Below are 16805 nucleotides of genomic sequence, written 5' to 3' on the forward strand. Positions count from 1 at the left end.
TTTTATAGCTAGACCATAGAAAAAACTGTTTATGACATTCTAAATATGTTTTTCAACAATATAAGAGCCTTCTAAAAGTAAAAAAAAACCCACCCTTTGGTCACATTTTCACTCTTAATCTAACATAGTAATGCTGAGCCAATCAGTAGCTGGGATACTAAACAGTGCACTCTGATTAATACTAAAGCAGCGTATGATATTTTTAGTCTAATTAGCCATTTTTATGCTGAATTTTTTTTAATGTAGGGACAAAATGATTATGAATAGAAAAATATCTGCGATGTGGTGAAGCAATATTTGAAACACGATATGGCGAGGGATGACTTGTGCATGGATGTAAGGATGTCATAGAATCCTTTTTATTTGAATATTATTGTGTGAATGCTCCAAAGCATTTCATTTTTTTCTACACCAAAATTAATCTATTTATTCTTCATATACAGATTTTGGCGCGCTCTACCATCCACACTTTTCATCCGATGCAAACCGTTCCAATTTCAAATAGCCTGTTCGGTAATTGCGGGCTTTCCCTTGACAAATTCCCAAAATGTCCAGATTTCCCAGAATTCCAGGTTTTCCGGGACATTTTTCCCATTCAAAATGAATTGGCCATTTTTCAAACTTCCACCATTTCCACATTTTTCAACGGATTCCACATATCCTGCACATTCAAACGATCATTTTCCCAATTTAAAAAAAAGTTCCAGGAATTCCTAGAATTCCCAATTTTCCAAATCCTATTTTCACCCTTTTTTCTGTCGACGACTCCTCCCACATTTTTCAACCCACTTCAACCGTTCCACTGTCAAAACATTCCTCTTAATCAGGGCAAAAAACAAAGTTGTTTTTTTAACTGGAAAAATTCCCGGTTTTCCCAAAATTCCAGGAATTCCGTAATACCATTTCTCAATTAAAAATGTTACTACTTCAACATTTCTCGACCGTTTTGAAAAATTCCAACACCAACCATATCAACTCATTCAGAACATTCAAGTTTTTTTCCATTGTCAAAAAAATTCCCTCTTTTCCCGGAATTCCCAAATGTTTATGAAATTTCCATTGAAAAGAATGGGAGATTTTTCAAAATTCCACAACTCCTAAATTTTTCATCTAATTTAAACCGTTTCAACTTAAAAATATTCAGCCTGTTCAGGAATTGTGTGCTCTCCTTCAACAATTAAAAAAAAAAAAATTCCCGGATTTCCTAGAATTCCCAGTTTTTAGGGACATTTACCCCCTTCAAAATGAATTATCCATTTTTCAAACTTCCACATTTTTCAAACTATTCAAACACATTCCACTCATCCGGCACATTCAAACTAACACTTTCCCAAGTTCCCAACCAAATTCCGGTTTTCCTGGAAATTCAAACTCTTCATCATTCAAACTATTAGATTCATACTACATTCTATTTCGTTTTCTTGTATAAAACCTTTTATTATTATATCCCCTTTTTTTTATCACAAATGTTTGTTTTGAAAACATTGCATATTCTTATGACCAAAGGGTGCTTGTTTTTTATTTTATCCAAAATAATAATATTGTTGGTTAGGTCTACAGCTGTTAGAAAATAATAAGCTTTTATTTTCTTAAGTACTTTTACGAGAGGGACTGTTTCAGGACCTTATAATAAAAAAACATTTGGTATTAAAAGACTTAAATTGTCACAAATAACCACAATAGAAGATATCAGTTGATTATCATTTTTATGAGATTATTTGGTCACGTATTCTTTTAAAATGGTGTATGAAAAATAGAGGTAGTTCTTAAAAAAATCGGCCTATATAGAAAATAAACATGCTGTTCCTCCCCTTTTAGCCGCCGTGGCTAGGCTAACAAGGCAAGCAGCCAGAGCTACCGAGCTGCCAGCCAGTGCCTTACACACGAACGATGCTTGCATTTCTGACTTAAAAGTGCCATAAAAGAAGCACTAGATGATATAATAAAGGTGGATTTAAGATAAGCGGAGAGCCGTCAATGTGAAGAAAGAGGGTAAGTCATCAAAGTAAACCCAACGCTATGCAGCTAGCTAGTTAGCTTAGCTTTAGCAGATAGCTAGTTGTTAAAATGTGCTGTTCTCTTAATGAACTTGTGCTTTTGTCAACTATATACTACCCTACATTTACATTGTAAGGGGAAAATATCCGTGTAAAGACATTTGGAATACAAAAAAAAAATCACAAAGTAATTTAAAGCGTACAAACCCATGCTGAAATGTGAGCTAGCAGGCTAACAATAATTACTAACTTTGGGTTGAATTTATGACTACAAACACGAAATTCCCATAAGTATTCTTTCTTTCTTTAGTTTATTTCGAACATGAACACACTTACAGCATAGTACATCACACAATTTCATATCATTTCACTTTACATCGTGTCTGAAAAGGAGTAGGAAGAAGCAAAGCTTATTTAATTTGACCCCTTTCCCACTTCGGAGCGTTTACAAACACATACGTTCATTTACTGACTTCTTTTTGTAGCACAATGACGTCCGCGAATGATTAATACAGCAGTTTTGTAATAGATAATTATGTCAGTCATTATTAACATACTGAGATGAAGAATATCTTGTTTTTATTAAGGTTGAAAGTGTTTTCTCATGATTCTTCTTCTTTGTACTTTGTAAGCGCTATTAATTTGAACAACCTCTTAAACTGGATCATATAAGTACAATGTTTAACTTCTTTACTTAATCCATTCCATAATTTAATTCCACATACTGATATGCTAAATGTTCACCGTGGTGTACAAGCATACAAATGTTTGAAATTAGATTTTCCTCTTAAGGTTATATTTCTCCTCTTCAGTAGAGAAGAATTGTTGTACATTCTTTGGTAGCAGGTTATAGTTTGCTTCGTACATAATTTTAGCTGTTTGCAATTTTACCAAATCATCGAACTTCAATATTTTTGACTCATTCTGACAGCATTCTGACGTGTTTGTTGTGCTTGACGTCGTTCAGCGTGCTAATGCATTCAAACGGAATAAAACACGTTTTGAGTTATACTGCACAATACATCCTGATCTGAGCTGCATGGTTGTGATTTTTAGCTGCCACAACATTGCACAATCAAATGTAGGTAGGTCTTTATTGTCATTGCGCAAGTACAACGAAACTTTATTTTCAGCACAAACCCGTTCAAGATTAGACAAACAAACTGTACAGGGTTACAGAACAGGAAAGCTGATGGGCCGCCACAGGGCGCCCCGTAAAAGATGGGAAAAAGGTAAACGCTGAGGAAGGCTGAGTAAAAAAACAAAAAAAACAATCTAGACTGGGCTCCTAAGGGGGCCCAGTCTGGAGTGGGAAAAAAAACCACCATAGCAAAGCACATATACATATTACAACGTACATCTCGAGATCTCTCGCAACAGAGGGGGGGGGGGGGGGGGGGGAGTGGGGGGCCATGGTGGCAGGCTGCAGCTCTTAGGCGCTGCCCATCCGTCCATCACCCCTATGGAATTTGCGCCAAGGGCGTTGGATTGGGGGTGGGGTATGTGTGTGTGGCGTATATTTTGTGGATGCATGTGTGTGTGTAAGCCTGCAGTGTGTCAACAAAAAAGTTAAGACAAGACAAAGAAGCAAGCAGGAGAGATAAGGGAGAGGAAAGGGGAGCGTCCGCCCTCGATGAGTGCCAGTGAGAAAGCGTGAAATGTGATTGCTTTTTTCCAGTGTTGCTTTGCTGCAAGCTTTATTACATTTTAAACTGTTTGATTGTTGTTTTAGATGCTGCACGGCGACCTTGAGTGCCTCGAAAGGCGCCTTTTAAAATATTATTATTTATTTTATTTATTTATTTATTATTAATATATTATTTATTCATACAAATGTATCTATTTTGTGCCTCAATGAGGATGAAACCCGCATTAAACTAAAGAGTTTAATGAAACACCAAACCACAACACCAGCAGCCATGTTGGTAAAAAATCACATTGTGGTCTTTGTTGCCAGATCCATGGCAAAGTGGCTGAAGGACTACCTGAACTTTGGCAACCGGCGTGATCCCCCGCAGCCTCCGAGGCCCGACTACAGCGAGAGCGAAATCCTGCGCGCCTACCGAGCCCAGAAGGACCTGGACTTTGAAGACCCATACCAGTGCTCGGATAGGGAGCTGCATGATGTTGCTTACGACGCTACCAAAGTGAGCCTGCCCGTGTTCCCTGTCTTTGGATCCACCTTGTCTAACGGTGCAGAGGTATGGCATTCATTTGTTGTAGAGCGTGTAACAGACATTGTTATACTTGAGATTTCCACACATTATTCTGGCTTTGTCTTCAATAGACGCCATGCAGCTTCCATTAATAAAACACCTGGGGAAATACAAATATCACTTTTAGCAGTCTGTAATTCCAGACGTGTCAATACCAAATCAACACTTAATTCAATCTTCATTTGTTTATTCATTTCCTACAATACAATTTATTTTTCAAATGTTGTCATCATACTTTGAGACTTAATATAGTAATTTATGTATATTCAAAACCATAAAAAATGTAATCAAACAAAATAAAAAAATGTGTACAAAAATAAATGTTGTCATGCCATTCTTTAAATCATTTGTGGAAGCAGCAATATTTCACAATACTCATAAATTGTTACCAATTTTAGATCAATATTTTTAAATTCCCAAGATTTGATAACCGTATTTTTCGGACTATAAGTCGCAGTTTTTTTCATAGTTTGGCCGGGGGTGCGACTTATACTCAGGAGCGACTTATGTGTGAATATATTAACACATTACCGTAAAATATCAAATAATATTATTTAGCTCATTCACGTAAGAGACTAGACGTATAAGATTTCATGGGATTTAGCGATTAGGAGTGACAGATTGTTTGGTAAACGTATAGCATGTTCTATATGTTATAGTTATTTGAATGACTCTTACCATAATATGTTACGTTAACATACCAGGCACGTTCTCAGTTGGTTATTTATGCCTCATATAACGTACACTTATTCAGCCTGTTGTTCACTATTCTTTATTTATTTTAAATTGCCTTTCAAATGTCTATTCTTGGTGTTGGATTTTATCAAATAAATTTCCCCCAAAAATGCGACTTATACTCCAGTGCGACTTATATGTTTTTTTCCTTCTTTATTATGCATTTTCGGCCGGTGCGACTTATACTCAGAAAAATACGGAATATATAATTTTTTCACATTTGTATTTACTCTGTAGTTGACTAAGTGAACACCGCTGGCCATTATTAAATAGCATCTTTATAGTATTCATAGATATTTAAGTCAGTTGTTAATTAAACGTACTATATGTGTGTTTGCAGGTCAAAGTGCTGTCCCCCAAACACAGATTGATCAAAGTGGACTCTCAGGAGTTTGGCCACTGTAAAGGTCCTCTGAGTCCTGTCACTGTTCAAGAGGAGCCTGTAAGATTTTAAAAAATCCATTACTTCCCCACTTTTAGGTTTTGGGGCAAAACCATTATCAAAGTTTGTCCCTCCTTACTCCCTAAGGTGCTGCCTTCCGCCCCAGTAGCGCCGGACGCAGACACGGACTACTCCGACCCGTTCGACGCCTGCCCAGATTCAAGGACTCGGCCCAGCTGGGAGCCCAAATCCTCCCCCTCGGACTGTTGCAGCTACATGGAGCCGTTTGAGGCTCAGCTGATTATTTCAGGTTCATTCTTGTTTTTTTTTATATCTCTAACGAGGCAGCGGCTCTGATCCATGTTTGCGACTAATTTTGTCGAACGAGGTCGCGCCTTCGTGTATTTCACAGCTACTGATACATTCTGCCGTAAATGCCAGCATATTTTATTGTGTAATGTAGTTTTAAAATTTTGCAGGTATCATTATCTATGTGTAAAAAATCATTGAAAACACCTAATAATATTAGGAAATATTTTAAAAATGAAATTATACCAATTAGGGGTGAACAGATATTGAGATAGGTCCAATATTGGCAAAATACACATTAAAACGGTGCGATGTGCAAAGCTGGTCAGCCAGTAAACATCTAAATGTCCTCCAATAAACACACAAGGTTGGTCTTTTCTTCTATTGTAGTCAAGTCATTAACAAAAAGTTAACATGGTAGGCGATAGGCCACTAAGATCCAGCAGCTACACAACAGCTAAGCACACAATAGCGTAGAAGCTAGAAATACATAAGTGTCCTTCATTGAACAATACTGCAGTCTAAAACTGCACATTTAAACAAGTGTAAAATAATCATAGTTGCATATTACTTACACATTAGGGGTGTAACGGTACACAAAAATGTTGGTTCGGTACAAACCTCGGTTTAGAGGTCACGGTTCGGTTCATTTTCGGTACAGTAACAAAACAAAATGTAAATTTTTGGGTTATTTATTTACCAAATTTGCAAAATCTTCCACCAAAAATATTTTTCTTAGTGGAATATTTGATGTGAAGTAATCGGAACCTTGGATAGGTCAATAATTCATAATAACATTGATTTTGATTCAATATTATGTTGATCACAATGACAGTTTGAAAGAAAAAAAAAACAGCTTTGTTTTATTAGTCAACATTGCAACTTTTTCTAAATTACATTTAACCTTTAAGCGTTTTTATTTCACTTTTGTTATGTTTTTGTTTATTTTAATAGTATTTTTGGAATGTGCCGTGGGCCTTTAAAACATTAGCTGTGGGCCGCAAATGGCCTCCGGGGCACACTTTTGACACCCCTGTTATAGATAATAAAAAATTGAATCTGATAAATCTATGGATAAAAAGCAGAGCCTGGCGACGCATGCGCGTTTATCATAACTCTCTCGCTCTCTCTGTCTCTGCCCCTCCCTCACAAATGCTGCTGCAGCACCTTCACAATTTGTTTTGTTTTTAACCCCTTCTTAACCCGTAGCAACTTCTTTGTTCATTTACGGAATCCGGTCAACTTCCTTTGTTTTCACTTCATGCAAATGACGTCGAGGTCACGCTGGGGCCACATCGGCGTCTGCAAGTTTATATTGGAGTCTGATAAAGATCACATTTTACTTGTAATCGAAACAGTCAGCTGAAAAAATCAGATTTGGGAAAATCCCATTTGGTCCACTCTGGACGCGAAAGTAAACATAGTCATAGTCACACAATCTATGTTGGAATACTATGTCCAGTGTTGTAAATTATTAACACATGTAGTGATAAGTAACATTTTAAAGGCCATGCAAAGCTCAACAAAGTCCCTGAATGCTGACCACTCATGATGCATCCACTGCCCTCTTGTGGAGTTCATTAAAAAAACAAAAACATCAGGGAGTTGCCTACAGCCATAGCTGTTGATGCCCTGGAGAATATTTGTTTTTGTGGACCACACATGGGCAGTTAACCCGAAAAGAGGCGTTAGTTGCTGCATGAGAAACATCGGTCAATCTTCCTGTGCAGAAATGCAGCATAACAAGTGCACCAGTGGGAGCGCCAGCCAGCTGTACGACAACCCGTACGAGGAGAGGACCCGCCAGCAGGCCAAAGTTGCCTTGGTGGCGCCGCAGCAGCCCGCCCACAGGCTCGACGCCGGACTTTCTCCCATCAGAGAGAGCAGGCTGCCCCAGAACGACGAGCGGCCGGCCGACGAATACGACCAGCCGTGGGAGTGGAAGAAGGACAACATCTCCAAAGCTCTCGCGGGTACATTTGGTCACTATTTAAACCTTAACCCTTATAAGACGAGCGCTAACCCGCCTCTTCTCGTTTGACAGTTCAGTTTGAAGGTGCCGAGAGGGAGCGTTCTCGCGTCCATACGGAGCAGAGCAGGCTCGCAAAGACCGGCGGCTCGACCACATCAGCGGACTCCAACACACAGCGTCTGGTCTGTGACGCCCTACCCCTTCTGGGGGAACGTGTGGACCCCTACATGCCGCTAGAAAGACAAGTGTGAGTAGCAGGAGAAAAACATGTTGTACATACTGTTAAAAACCTCTTGGGGGCAGGAATGTGTGTTTATACCATTTGGATCCTATTGAAATTAATTTTAAAAAGTCTATGAAATTTTATACATTTAATATAAATATATGTAAAAAATAATAATAAATATTTAAATTGTTGGACAATTAAAAAACATTAAATCCATTATACTGAAGGCAAATACAAATGTATATTCATTCATGAATATTGATTTAGCAGCAGCATCATTTTAAACTCTCTTTTTAATGTGATTTTAATTTATTTAAAATTGTTAAATTCAAGCCAATAATGCAAAGGTGTCAAACTCAAAGCCCAGGGCCCAGATCTGGCCCGCCACATTATCTTATATGGCCCGCAAAAGCCCAGAAATGGTATGCGTCAGTAAAGTAATTTAGCTTTTCTTACTAAATGTATTCGTTATTTCCATTTTGACAGGAACAAACTAATGTGTTAGTATCTAATAATTAGGGCAGCAGATATGGGCATCTAATCATATTATCTTTCTAGTATGGAATGTTAGAAAAGGTTTGATCAAGTGAAATTTGTCAAACAGAACAATGTAAAGTATGAAAAACACTACCCTATTTATTATTAACCACTGTCATTATATTGATGTAGAAAGGTAATGGGTTTTGGCGACATTAGTGGCCGCAATAATTGATGAAGTTAAGCCAGAGAAGACATTTTTACGCTGGAAATAAGAATAAACCAAAAAGCTACTTAATATAGCCACAGTTCATTCGTCTATTTTTTAACTGCTTGTCTGTGAATGTTGCAAGGGGGAGGGGGCTGGAGCCTATTCATGCCTATACTAGTTGCCACCTCAAACCGTCACACAGAAAATATATTTGAAGTCAAACATCAGTTTAGTGAGGTTTTTACATTATTAAATGTTATATTGTTAATTTACTTTTACATTTTCCAGACTGACATAAAAAATGACCACTGTAGAGGACACTCTTTCCCATAATGTAATCGTTGAAATACACTAAACTGTACATTATTGTTTACACTGGATGTTTATATTGTTACTTTAAGGACATCAACTGTAAGGTATTCTTTTAAATATTTGCTTGAAACAGTAGATGTTCCTGCACAATTATTTGCACTTAGAAATACTTGTTTGTAGTAAAAAAAAATATGATTAGAACATTTCGGTATTATGTATGTGTTTAATTACAGTACGTTTGTTTATCCTAAACATTCCTGCCACTTCATTTTATAGAGTATGGCATTTTTACAAAGCTTTTTGGGGTGGGAGGCATATACCACAAAACTATTGTACCCTGACCTTATTACTGTGATGATATCGTACTGAGAGATTTTAAACATCCCTATTTGGATGAAAACCGATATATCAATCAATCAATGTTTATTTTTATAGCTCTAAATCACAAGTGTCTCAAAGGGCTGCACAAGCCAAAACAACATCCTTGGTTCAGAGGCCACATAAGGGCAAGGAAAAACTCACAACCCAGAGGACCGCAGATGTGGGTGAACCACCTCTCTAGGGGAGACCGGATGCAATGGATGTCGAGTGGGTCTAGTATTATATTGTGAAAGTCCAGTCCATAGTGGATCTAACATAATAGTGAGAGTCCAGTCCATAGTGGGGCCAGCAGGAGACCATCCCGAGTGGAGACGGGTCAGCAGCGCAGAGATGTCACCAACCGATGCACAGGCGAGCGGTCCACCCCGGGTCCCGACTCTGGACAGCCAGCACTTCATCCATGGCCACCGGACCTGTGCCCCCCCTTCCACAAGGGAGAGGGGGGCAGAAAAGAAAAGAAACGGCAGATCAACTGGTCTAAAAAGGGGGTCTATTTAAAGGCTAGAGTATACAAATGAGTTTTAAGATGGGACTTAAATGCTTCTACTGAGGTCGCATCTCTAACTGTTACCGGGAGGGCATTCCATAGTACTGGAGCCCGAATAGAAAACGCTCTATAGCCCGCAGACTTTTTTTTGGCTCTGGGAATCACTAATAAGCCGGAGTTCTTAATCAGATAATTGCTAATATTGGACTAATATCAATATTGAAAGGGGCACTTATAGTCGGTTTGCAAACAAATAGAGTTGTAATACTAGTTTGAAGAAATAGGTCATCAATGAAGCATCAAACAACTGTCCAGCAGCTAAGAAACATTGTATATGGTCAGTCCTGTTCATGTATTGTGTCTCCATCAAAACACTGCTAAAATGTGCAGACAAATGAGCTTTGGGGATACTTACTGTACGTTGTGTTTGTAACAGATGGTACCATGGAGCCCTGAGCCGCTCGGAGGCTGAGACCCTGCTGACTTTGTGCAAAGAGAGCTCCTACCTGGTGAGGAACAGCCAGACCTGCCGCAACGAATACTCCCTCTCACTTAGGTATACGCTTCATTTCAATCTCAAAAATAAAAAATTTTCTCCGGCGCCTGGAGTGCTTTGTTGACGCTTGCTCGGCTTCCCCAGGAGCTGCAAAGGCTTCATGCACATGAAGTTCACTCGCTTGGCTGACGGATGCTTCGTGCTGGGGGAGAACAGCCCGCCCTTCGCCACCATACCAGAGGTTATCCACTACTACACCACACACAAGCTGCCCATCCGGGGGGCCGAGCACATGTCTCTGCTGTACCCCGTCATTGTGCAGACGCTCTGACACTACTGAGGATGACATTACTCCATATTCACTGTACTAGCTCGTCACCTTTTCTCCCCCCCAAAAATACACTTCCAGCAGGCAGCTAAATCAACTCCTTTTTTAGTATTCTCTTTTGGACTTTTGCAGCCACTACAACGTTTCTCTTGGCTTTACTTACCAAGAGATCTATTCAGAGGCCCAAAGTAGATCCGGTTTGAGTGAGTGTAGGTGTTAGTCACCCATCTAGAGGACTTCTTAAAATCACACCTGGAAGTTTCCTAGGCCTGTGAATGTTTGAAAGGATGCTCTTTATTTAGTTGAATTTTGAATCTTTGTCATCCTGACCTTTTTGGAAAGGAAAAAAAATGATATAGCTTTGTTCTGTTTTATAAGCTTTGAAAATAAAGTTTTGTGATTTTGAAGGAGACCCATTCTGTCATGTGGTATGGAACCTGTCTTTGGTTCTCTGTGCTGTTATCTCATCCCCCCACAGGTGGACCATGTGATACCTTAGCAACCAGCAGACTGCGGCTGACTGACAGGTAAACACACCTTGACTTATTTGGAAAATGCATTCATCCAGAAGGAATATATTGGTTACTGTATACGGTTTTCTGTATCGGACAGGAGGACGACATCTTCATCCTGCTGGAAAAGACTTCACTTGGTGTACAGGAAATTTTTTTCACCAGGTTGTATTGTGTGACTACTAATTAAATATTTTTTATATTCATTTTTAAATATTCTCCGCTGTTATACACAGTAATCAGCCACTCACCAACCTGGAAACACTAATAAGTATCAACTGGTTTGTAACAAACAATATTTTTTTCATGTTTGGCTATGTTTATGCTTTGGTTTGTTTCAAATATGCATAAATGAAGTTCCATTGAAGGACGTCACCTTTACAGTTACACAATTTAACATTTCCGAAAAGGAGTTGGAAGAGACAAAGCGTATTTAATGTTACCACTTCTTTGTCATGCAATAATTAATGTTACTGTTTAATGGCTTTCTGTGTTCAACATGGGCCAGTTTACCTTTTAAAAAATAAATCGGGCTATATGTGTAACGGTAAGTTGATAGTTTGTGTCGATGATAAATTACTGGATAAATGAAATATTTAAAACACTGGAATGAGGGCTTGCTGTTTTTTATTTTATAGTTTTTAATTCTTAAAACCCAATATTTTACATTTCTGTTTTTAAACTCATTGTTTACATTTTTTTTCCAACTGGATTTCTAATGTAATTGCCTTCCAAATGTGGAGGCTTTTCCTTTTAACATTTTTTAAGTATCAATGTATATTTCATTAAATCATTATTTAATAACAGAAAAATTCTTTTAACTTTTCAAAGTTTAAAGGATTAAAAACATTTTTAAAATTCTAAAAAATATACAGAGAAAAATATAAAGGGTCAAATGCGACAGAATTAAATATTTATTTGGTTTTATCCCATTTGACCTAGCATAGTATTTGTTATCATTTAAGAAATAATAAGTTACATAATTCAATAATTAAATATTTAGATAAATACTTCAATTATTAAATGTACTTGTAATTAATGGCACATTTAAGTAATTATTGATTTATGTATGTATTTAATTTTTTCCCATTCGACCTCCATAATAAAAGTCCAACCTCAAGTTGTATATTTCTTTTTCTGGTTCTTTTGTTTGATCAGTGTGCTGCATCCTACGCCATTATCATGACAACCCGCATCCAGCAGCTGGCTCAACCCAAACCCGACCGACTTCGATATCCTGACCGGTATGATTGAAGAAGCAGTGTCTTTTTTTTTTAATTAAAATTTTTATTTATTTATTATTTTTTAAAATCTCGTTATCGTCTTCTGTTTGCTGGCCTGCAGTCGTTCTGTTCACTGGCTGGACAAATCTCCCTCGCAAAGAAGCAAACTTCCCACTGAGAATGGTATATCTGTCATACACACGTGTGTGTGTGTGTATATATATATATATATATATATATACAGTATATATATATATATATATATATATATATATATATATATATATATATATATATATATACAGTATATATATATATATATATATAAATGTATATATATATGTATATATATTTATATATTTATATATATATATATACACATGTGTATATATATATATATATACATATATATATATAAATATATATATATATAAATATATATACATATATATATATATATATACACATATGTGTATATATGTATATATATATATAAAAGATGTATATTTATATATATATATATAAAGATGTGTATATATATAAAGTTATATATATATGTATATATATTTATATATATATATTTATATATATATATGTGTATATATATGTATATATATATATATATATATATATATTTATATATATATAAAGATGTGTATATATGTGTATGAATGTATGTATATTTACATATATATATATATATATATATACAATATTATATATTGTATAATAACAGCAGCCCTGTTTTTATTTATAACAATATTTTCTTCACAGAGTTAACACCTCGCTGGGCTGAACTGTGCAGGAGTAAAACATTCCAGACTCAACTCTTGTAAGAAAACAAAACATCTTTGTGTTCTGTTAATGAAATTAAAATAAACTTAAAAGTGTGTTTACATTTTTAGAACTGCCAAAAATAGCTGTATTATAGCAACAGATTTGTTTCAAACTAGGTTTTGCATGTTGTGGACATGACTTAAATTCCTACAAAAATAGTTTTTTGTTTTTTTGCTACTGTTAAATTTTCCTATTTTGTTATCATTAAAGAAATGATTAATTACATCATGAATCAATGATTGATTCAATATTTTTTTTTTTATTATCAAATGATTTGTTTCAAACTAGATTGTTTTTGCACGTTATTGTGGTTTTATGAACATAGTGGACAAGACTAAAAGGACACAAAAAATGCCAGCAAAAATAGTTACCGGTAGTTTTTTGCTACTTTTACTTTCTTCCTATTAAAAATATATTTGTAGTCATTAAAACAATAATGTATTACATTGTGAAATAAATCATGAAATTAAATCAATAATAAATATTTCAATGGTCTTGATTTGTTTCAAACTCGGTTATTTTTGCGTGTTATTGTGGTTTTATGAACATAGTGGACATGACTTAAAGGACACAAAAAAAGTTGTAATTTTTTACTATTACTTTCTACCTGTTAAAAATATATTTGTAATCATTAAAACAATAATATATTACATTGTGAAATAAATCATGAAATCAATAGTAAATATTTAAATGATCAAATGATTTGTTTCACACTCTCTTATTTTTGCATGTTATTGTGGTTTTATGAACTTAAAGGACACAAAAAAATGCCCACAGTTTTTTTTAGTTTTTTTAACTATTGTAATTGTTTTTCTAATTAAAAATATCAGTATCATATACTGTTTTTGTTCACTAAATTCATATAGTAAAAATTATTAATGTGAAACTTGTCTTGTAATATTTATATTTTAATGCACTTCTGTTTTTCAGGTCATGGCAATTCCAATGAAATACAAAAACCTGTTCATTATTAAAAATATTTGTTATAAAAAAGCTTAAATATAGGGGAAAACTTAAATACTTTACTCCCCAGGCGTTCCCCAAGGTGGCAAGTGAGTGAATCAGCTCTCAGGGCCGTAGCGTCGGAGCGGCTGTGTCGTCTTGCCCAGCCCCGGGCCCCCCCGCCTATTTGGCAGCCGGCCTTACCCCTGCCTACCCCTGTGAGTAAACCACCACACTTCTAGAAATTCCCAACAAATACTCTTGAAATCCAAGGCCTGAAATGCGCCGTTTAGCTGAGGAAGGCAACTCAGACTGCGGTCGCCACTCCTCGGATTTGCCAGCTCGCCCGACCTAAGACGAGGCCCCTTGTTGCGGGTCACAGATGCCAACTCGGTACCCCCAAGATACCCCGGAAAGCTTCAGCGCGCACAGAGCTTCTTGCCAGTAAGAACACATCTAGATGTTTTGCTCAACATAACAAGCATAAACCTGTTTACATTGTGTAACTCTTTTTCATTCATTGCAGATTAAAGTTGTATCATATATTATAAACCAATACAGATGTTTTTATCCTAAAGCCCCCAAGCAAGAACACCCTAAACACGAAGGTGGGCGTCCAGTGTGCTGGCCTGTGTCCCGAGCGGCCAGAACCTGTGTACCCAGTCAGAGACTCGTGGCGCTGTCCAGTCCCAAGCAAGGAAAGTCTCTCTTTGAGGGCTACAAGCAGTATGGGGTTAGCTCTGCAGACCCCTCGCCTCTGAGACAGCACCTCTGACAATAAGTAGGAGTATGTGTTCTTGTTGTGGTAACCTATTTATTATTGTCCTATCTAAATCGAGGTGCAGGTGTATCCCCGAAAGTCATTTTTATTAACATAAAACTGTATTGTTAAGAGTGCACAACACATTTAAAATGATTGATATTCCAAAAACACAGAATGAATGTTACATATTTATCAAATAAACAACATTTAATGACACACAGTTTGTGGACGTGGTCGAACATTTGGGAAAAATCTTATTGTTTCCAGTTTATTTGTTGCTAAAACATGACCACGTGATTAAAACCAGAATATTGGATAGTGACGGCATACACTCCCATCAAGTAAATGGTAAATGGGTTATACTTAATAGCGCTTTTCTACCTTCAAGGTACTCAAAGCGCTTTGACACTATTTCCATGTTCACCCATTCACACACTGATGGCGGGAGCTGCCATGCAAAGCCCTAACCATGACCCATCAGGAGCAAGGGTGAAGTGTCTTGCTCAAGTAGAGGGGGAAAGTTTCGCCAGCTAACCGCAAAACTAGTAAAAGACAATTGTCCCTCGCGGTGATTTTTGTAAGGCATACTTAATGTATTTCTGGCCTAAATTCACCATATTCTAATAACCCGAATCATCATGATATAATCAGAATATACGCTGTTAAAGAAAGCTTTTCTAACGACAATGCCTACTTGAATACCAGCGGCATCTTGTGGTCATTATTAGAAACTACAGTTGCATAAAACAAGCCAAATCACATTTATTTTACCGCTTATATTCACTGTGGTTACAGGTATTCTATTTGCCAGACAAATAAATAATTTCAATAGGAGAAACAGTTGTCCCTTAACATGTCGCGATTTGCAGATTTTTTCAAAGTATAATTAACGTATTATGGGCCCTTTCATGTATATAAATGGCTAAATAAACAAAAAATATTAACTGTATTGCAGTATTAGCCACTGAATGAGACCAAACCAATCAGAACCATGGAGGTACTCATACTTCTTCTAAACAAGCCTTTGGATTTTGCTTTGTCCTGTGATGTTTTCTGAGCTGTGACGTCAGCGGATTGTCCGTTTATGGCGAATTATGGCCACATGTGGCCCGTTAAGCTTTTCAATCTGGCCCGCCGGACATTCCCAAATAATTTTTTTAGCTCTTTAAGAAGGAAACTGTAGCTGCCATTATGATGTGCAGTGATGTTTTCGAATTACCGTAAGTCTTGAACTATACAAAGTATTACAATGGTTGGAATATGCGCTTTTCCATGATATACTAATTACTATGGTAATGTTACTATGGTAATCTAAGTCACAGCAGCTCAGACGAGGCACCAAGCAGTGTGGGTGGGGAGCGTTTCCACAGAGTGTTTCCAGAGCGGCCAGCCTGGGTGTCAGGGACAGACGCGGAAGGAGATTTGTACAAAAACGTTCTAAAGCTTAGTGATGTATCAGATATATCACATCGTAGGTGGGTTTATTTTTTACCCTTAGCATTAATATTTCGCTCTTTGTTGCGTTTCGCTTGATTGTAAAATATGTCGATGGACAGGGTGTGTGACGTTCATATGTTGTCAATATTCAGTATTTTATCGTTCATAGTTAATATTGTAAATCCCACATTCTTTATTTTCATGTACATTCTTGGTGTCTCATTCAGTAAAAAATGTTTTTAATTCCAGTCCGTTTTTTAAGGCGGTCTGTCATAACGTTTTTAGCATTCAATCCGACATTATTGTGAGGTTTTGTTCCTAAAAATAGATATACCGGCCCCCGGTCACATTTCTTTCTCTAAATTTGGCCCTCCGAGTCTATATTTGCCCAGGCCTGGTATATGGTATACCTTTGCGTGAGTTCGCCATTGTTGTCTGACGCTTTAGTACCATCTCAGAAAACACTTGGCTCTCCAAGTACCACCATAGTTGCCAACAATAAAATACAGTAGCGCAATAGGGCTAAGTATTCATTAAAAACAAGGCAGAGGTTTTATTCATC

The 16805-nt window shown here is 36.8% G+C and overlaps 2 protein-coding genes across 4 annotated transcripts; both read left to right on the forward strand.

Moving 5' to 3' along the window:
* Window positions 1-1788: 1788 nt before the first annotated feature.
* On the forward strand, window positions 1789-10936 carry LOC133646189 (SH2 domain-containing adapter protein F-like). Its single transcript, XM_062041309.1, has 8 exons — window positions 1789-1992; window positions 3955-4198; window positions 5289-5390; window positions 5478-5640; window positions 7370-7612; window positions 7684-7858; window positions 10142-10261; window positions 10346-10936. The coding sequence occupies exons 2-8, from the start codon at window positions 3959-3961 to the stop codon at window positions 10530-10532; spliced, it is 1230 nt and encodes a 409-aa protein (XP_061897293.1). The 5' UTR covers window positions 1789-1992; window positions 3955-3958; the 3' UTR covers window positions 10533-10936.
* A 64-nt stretch (window positions 10937-11000) lies between these two features.
* spmap2 (sperm microtubule associated protein 2) lies at window positions 11001-15004 on the forward strand. 3 transcript variants are annotated; one of them, XM_062041312.1, is made up of 8 exons: window positions 11001-11056; window positions 11142-11183; window positions 12200-12285; window positions 12386-12447; window positions 13039-13096; window positions 14135-14261; window positions 14337-14487; window positions 14622-15004. In XM_062041312.1, exons 3-8 carry the CDS (start codon window positions 12224-12226, stop codon window positions 14816-14818), a joined length of 657 nt encoding a protein of 218 aa, XP_061897296.1. In that variant the 5' UTR covers window positions 11001-11056; window positions 11142-11183; window positions 12200-12223; the 3' UTR covers window positions 14819-15004. The 3 variants fall into 3 exon arrangements, with proteins under 3 accessions (XP_061897296.1, XP_061897294.1, XP_061897297.1); XM_062041310.1 differs by lacking the exon at window positions 11001-11056 and having other exon boundaries at window positions 11176-12285; XM_062041313.1 differs by lacking the exon at window positions 11001-11056 and having other exon boundaries at window positions 11176-12285; window positions 14570-14745.
* The last annotated feature ends 1801 nt before the right edge of the window (window positions 15005-16805 follow it).

Source organism: Entelurus aequoreus, linkage group LG03 (assembly GCF_033978785.1).
Source record: "Entelurus aequoreus isolate RoL-2023_Sb linkage group LG03, RoL_Eaeq_v1.1, whole genome shotgun sequence".
Taxonomy (NCBI): domain Eukaryota; kingdom Metazoa; phylum Chordata; class Actinopteri; order Syngnathiformes; family Syngnathidae; genus Entelurus; species Entelurus aequoreus.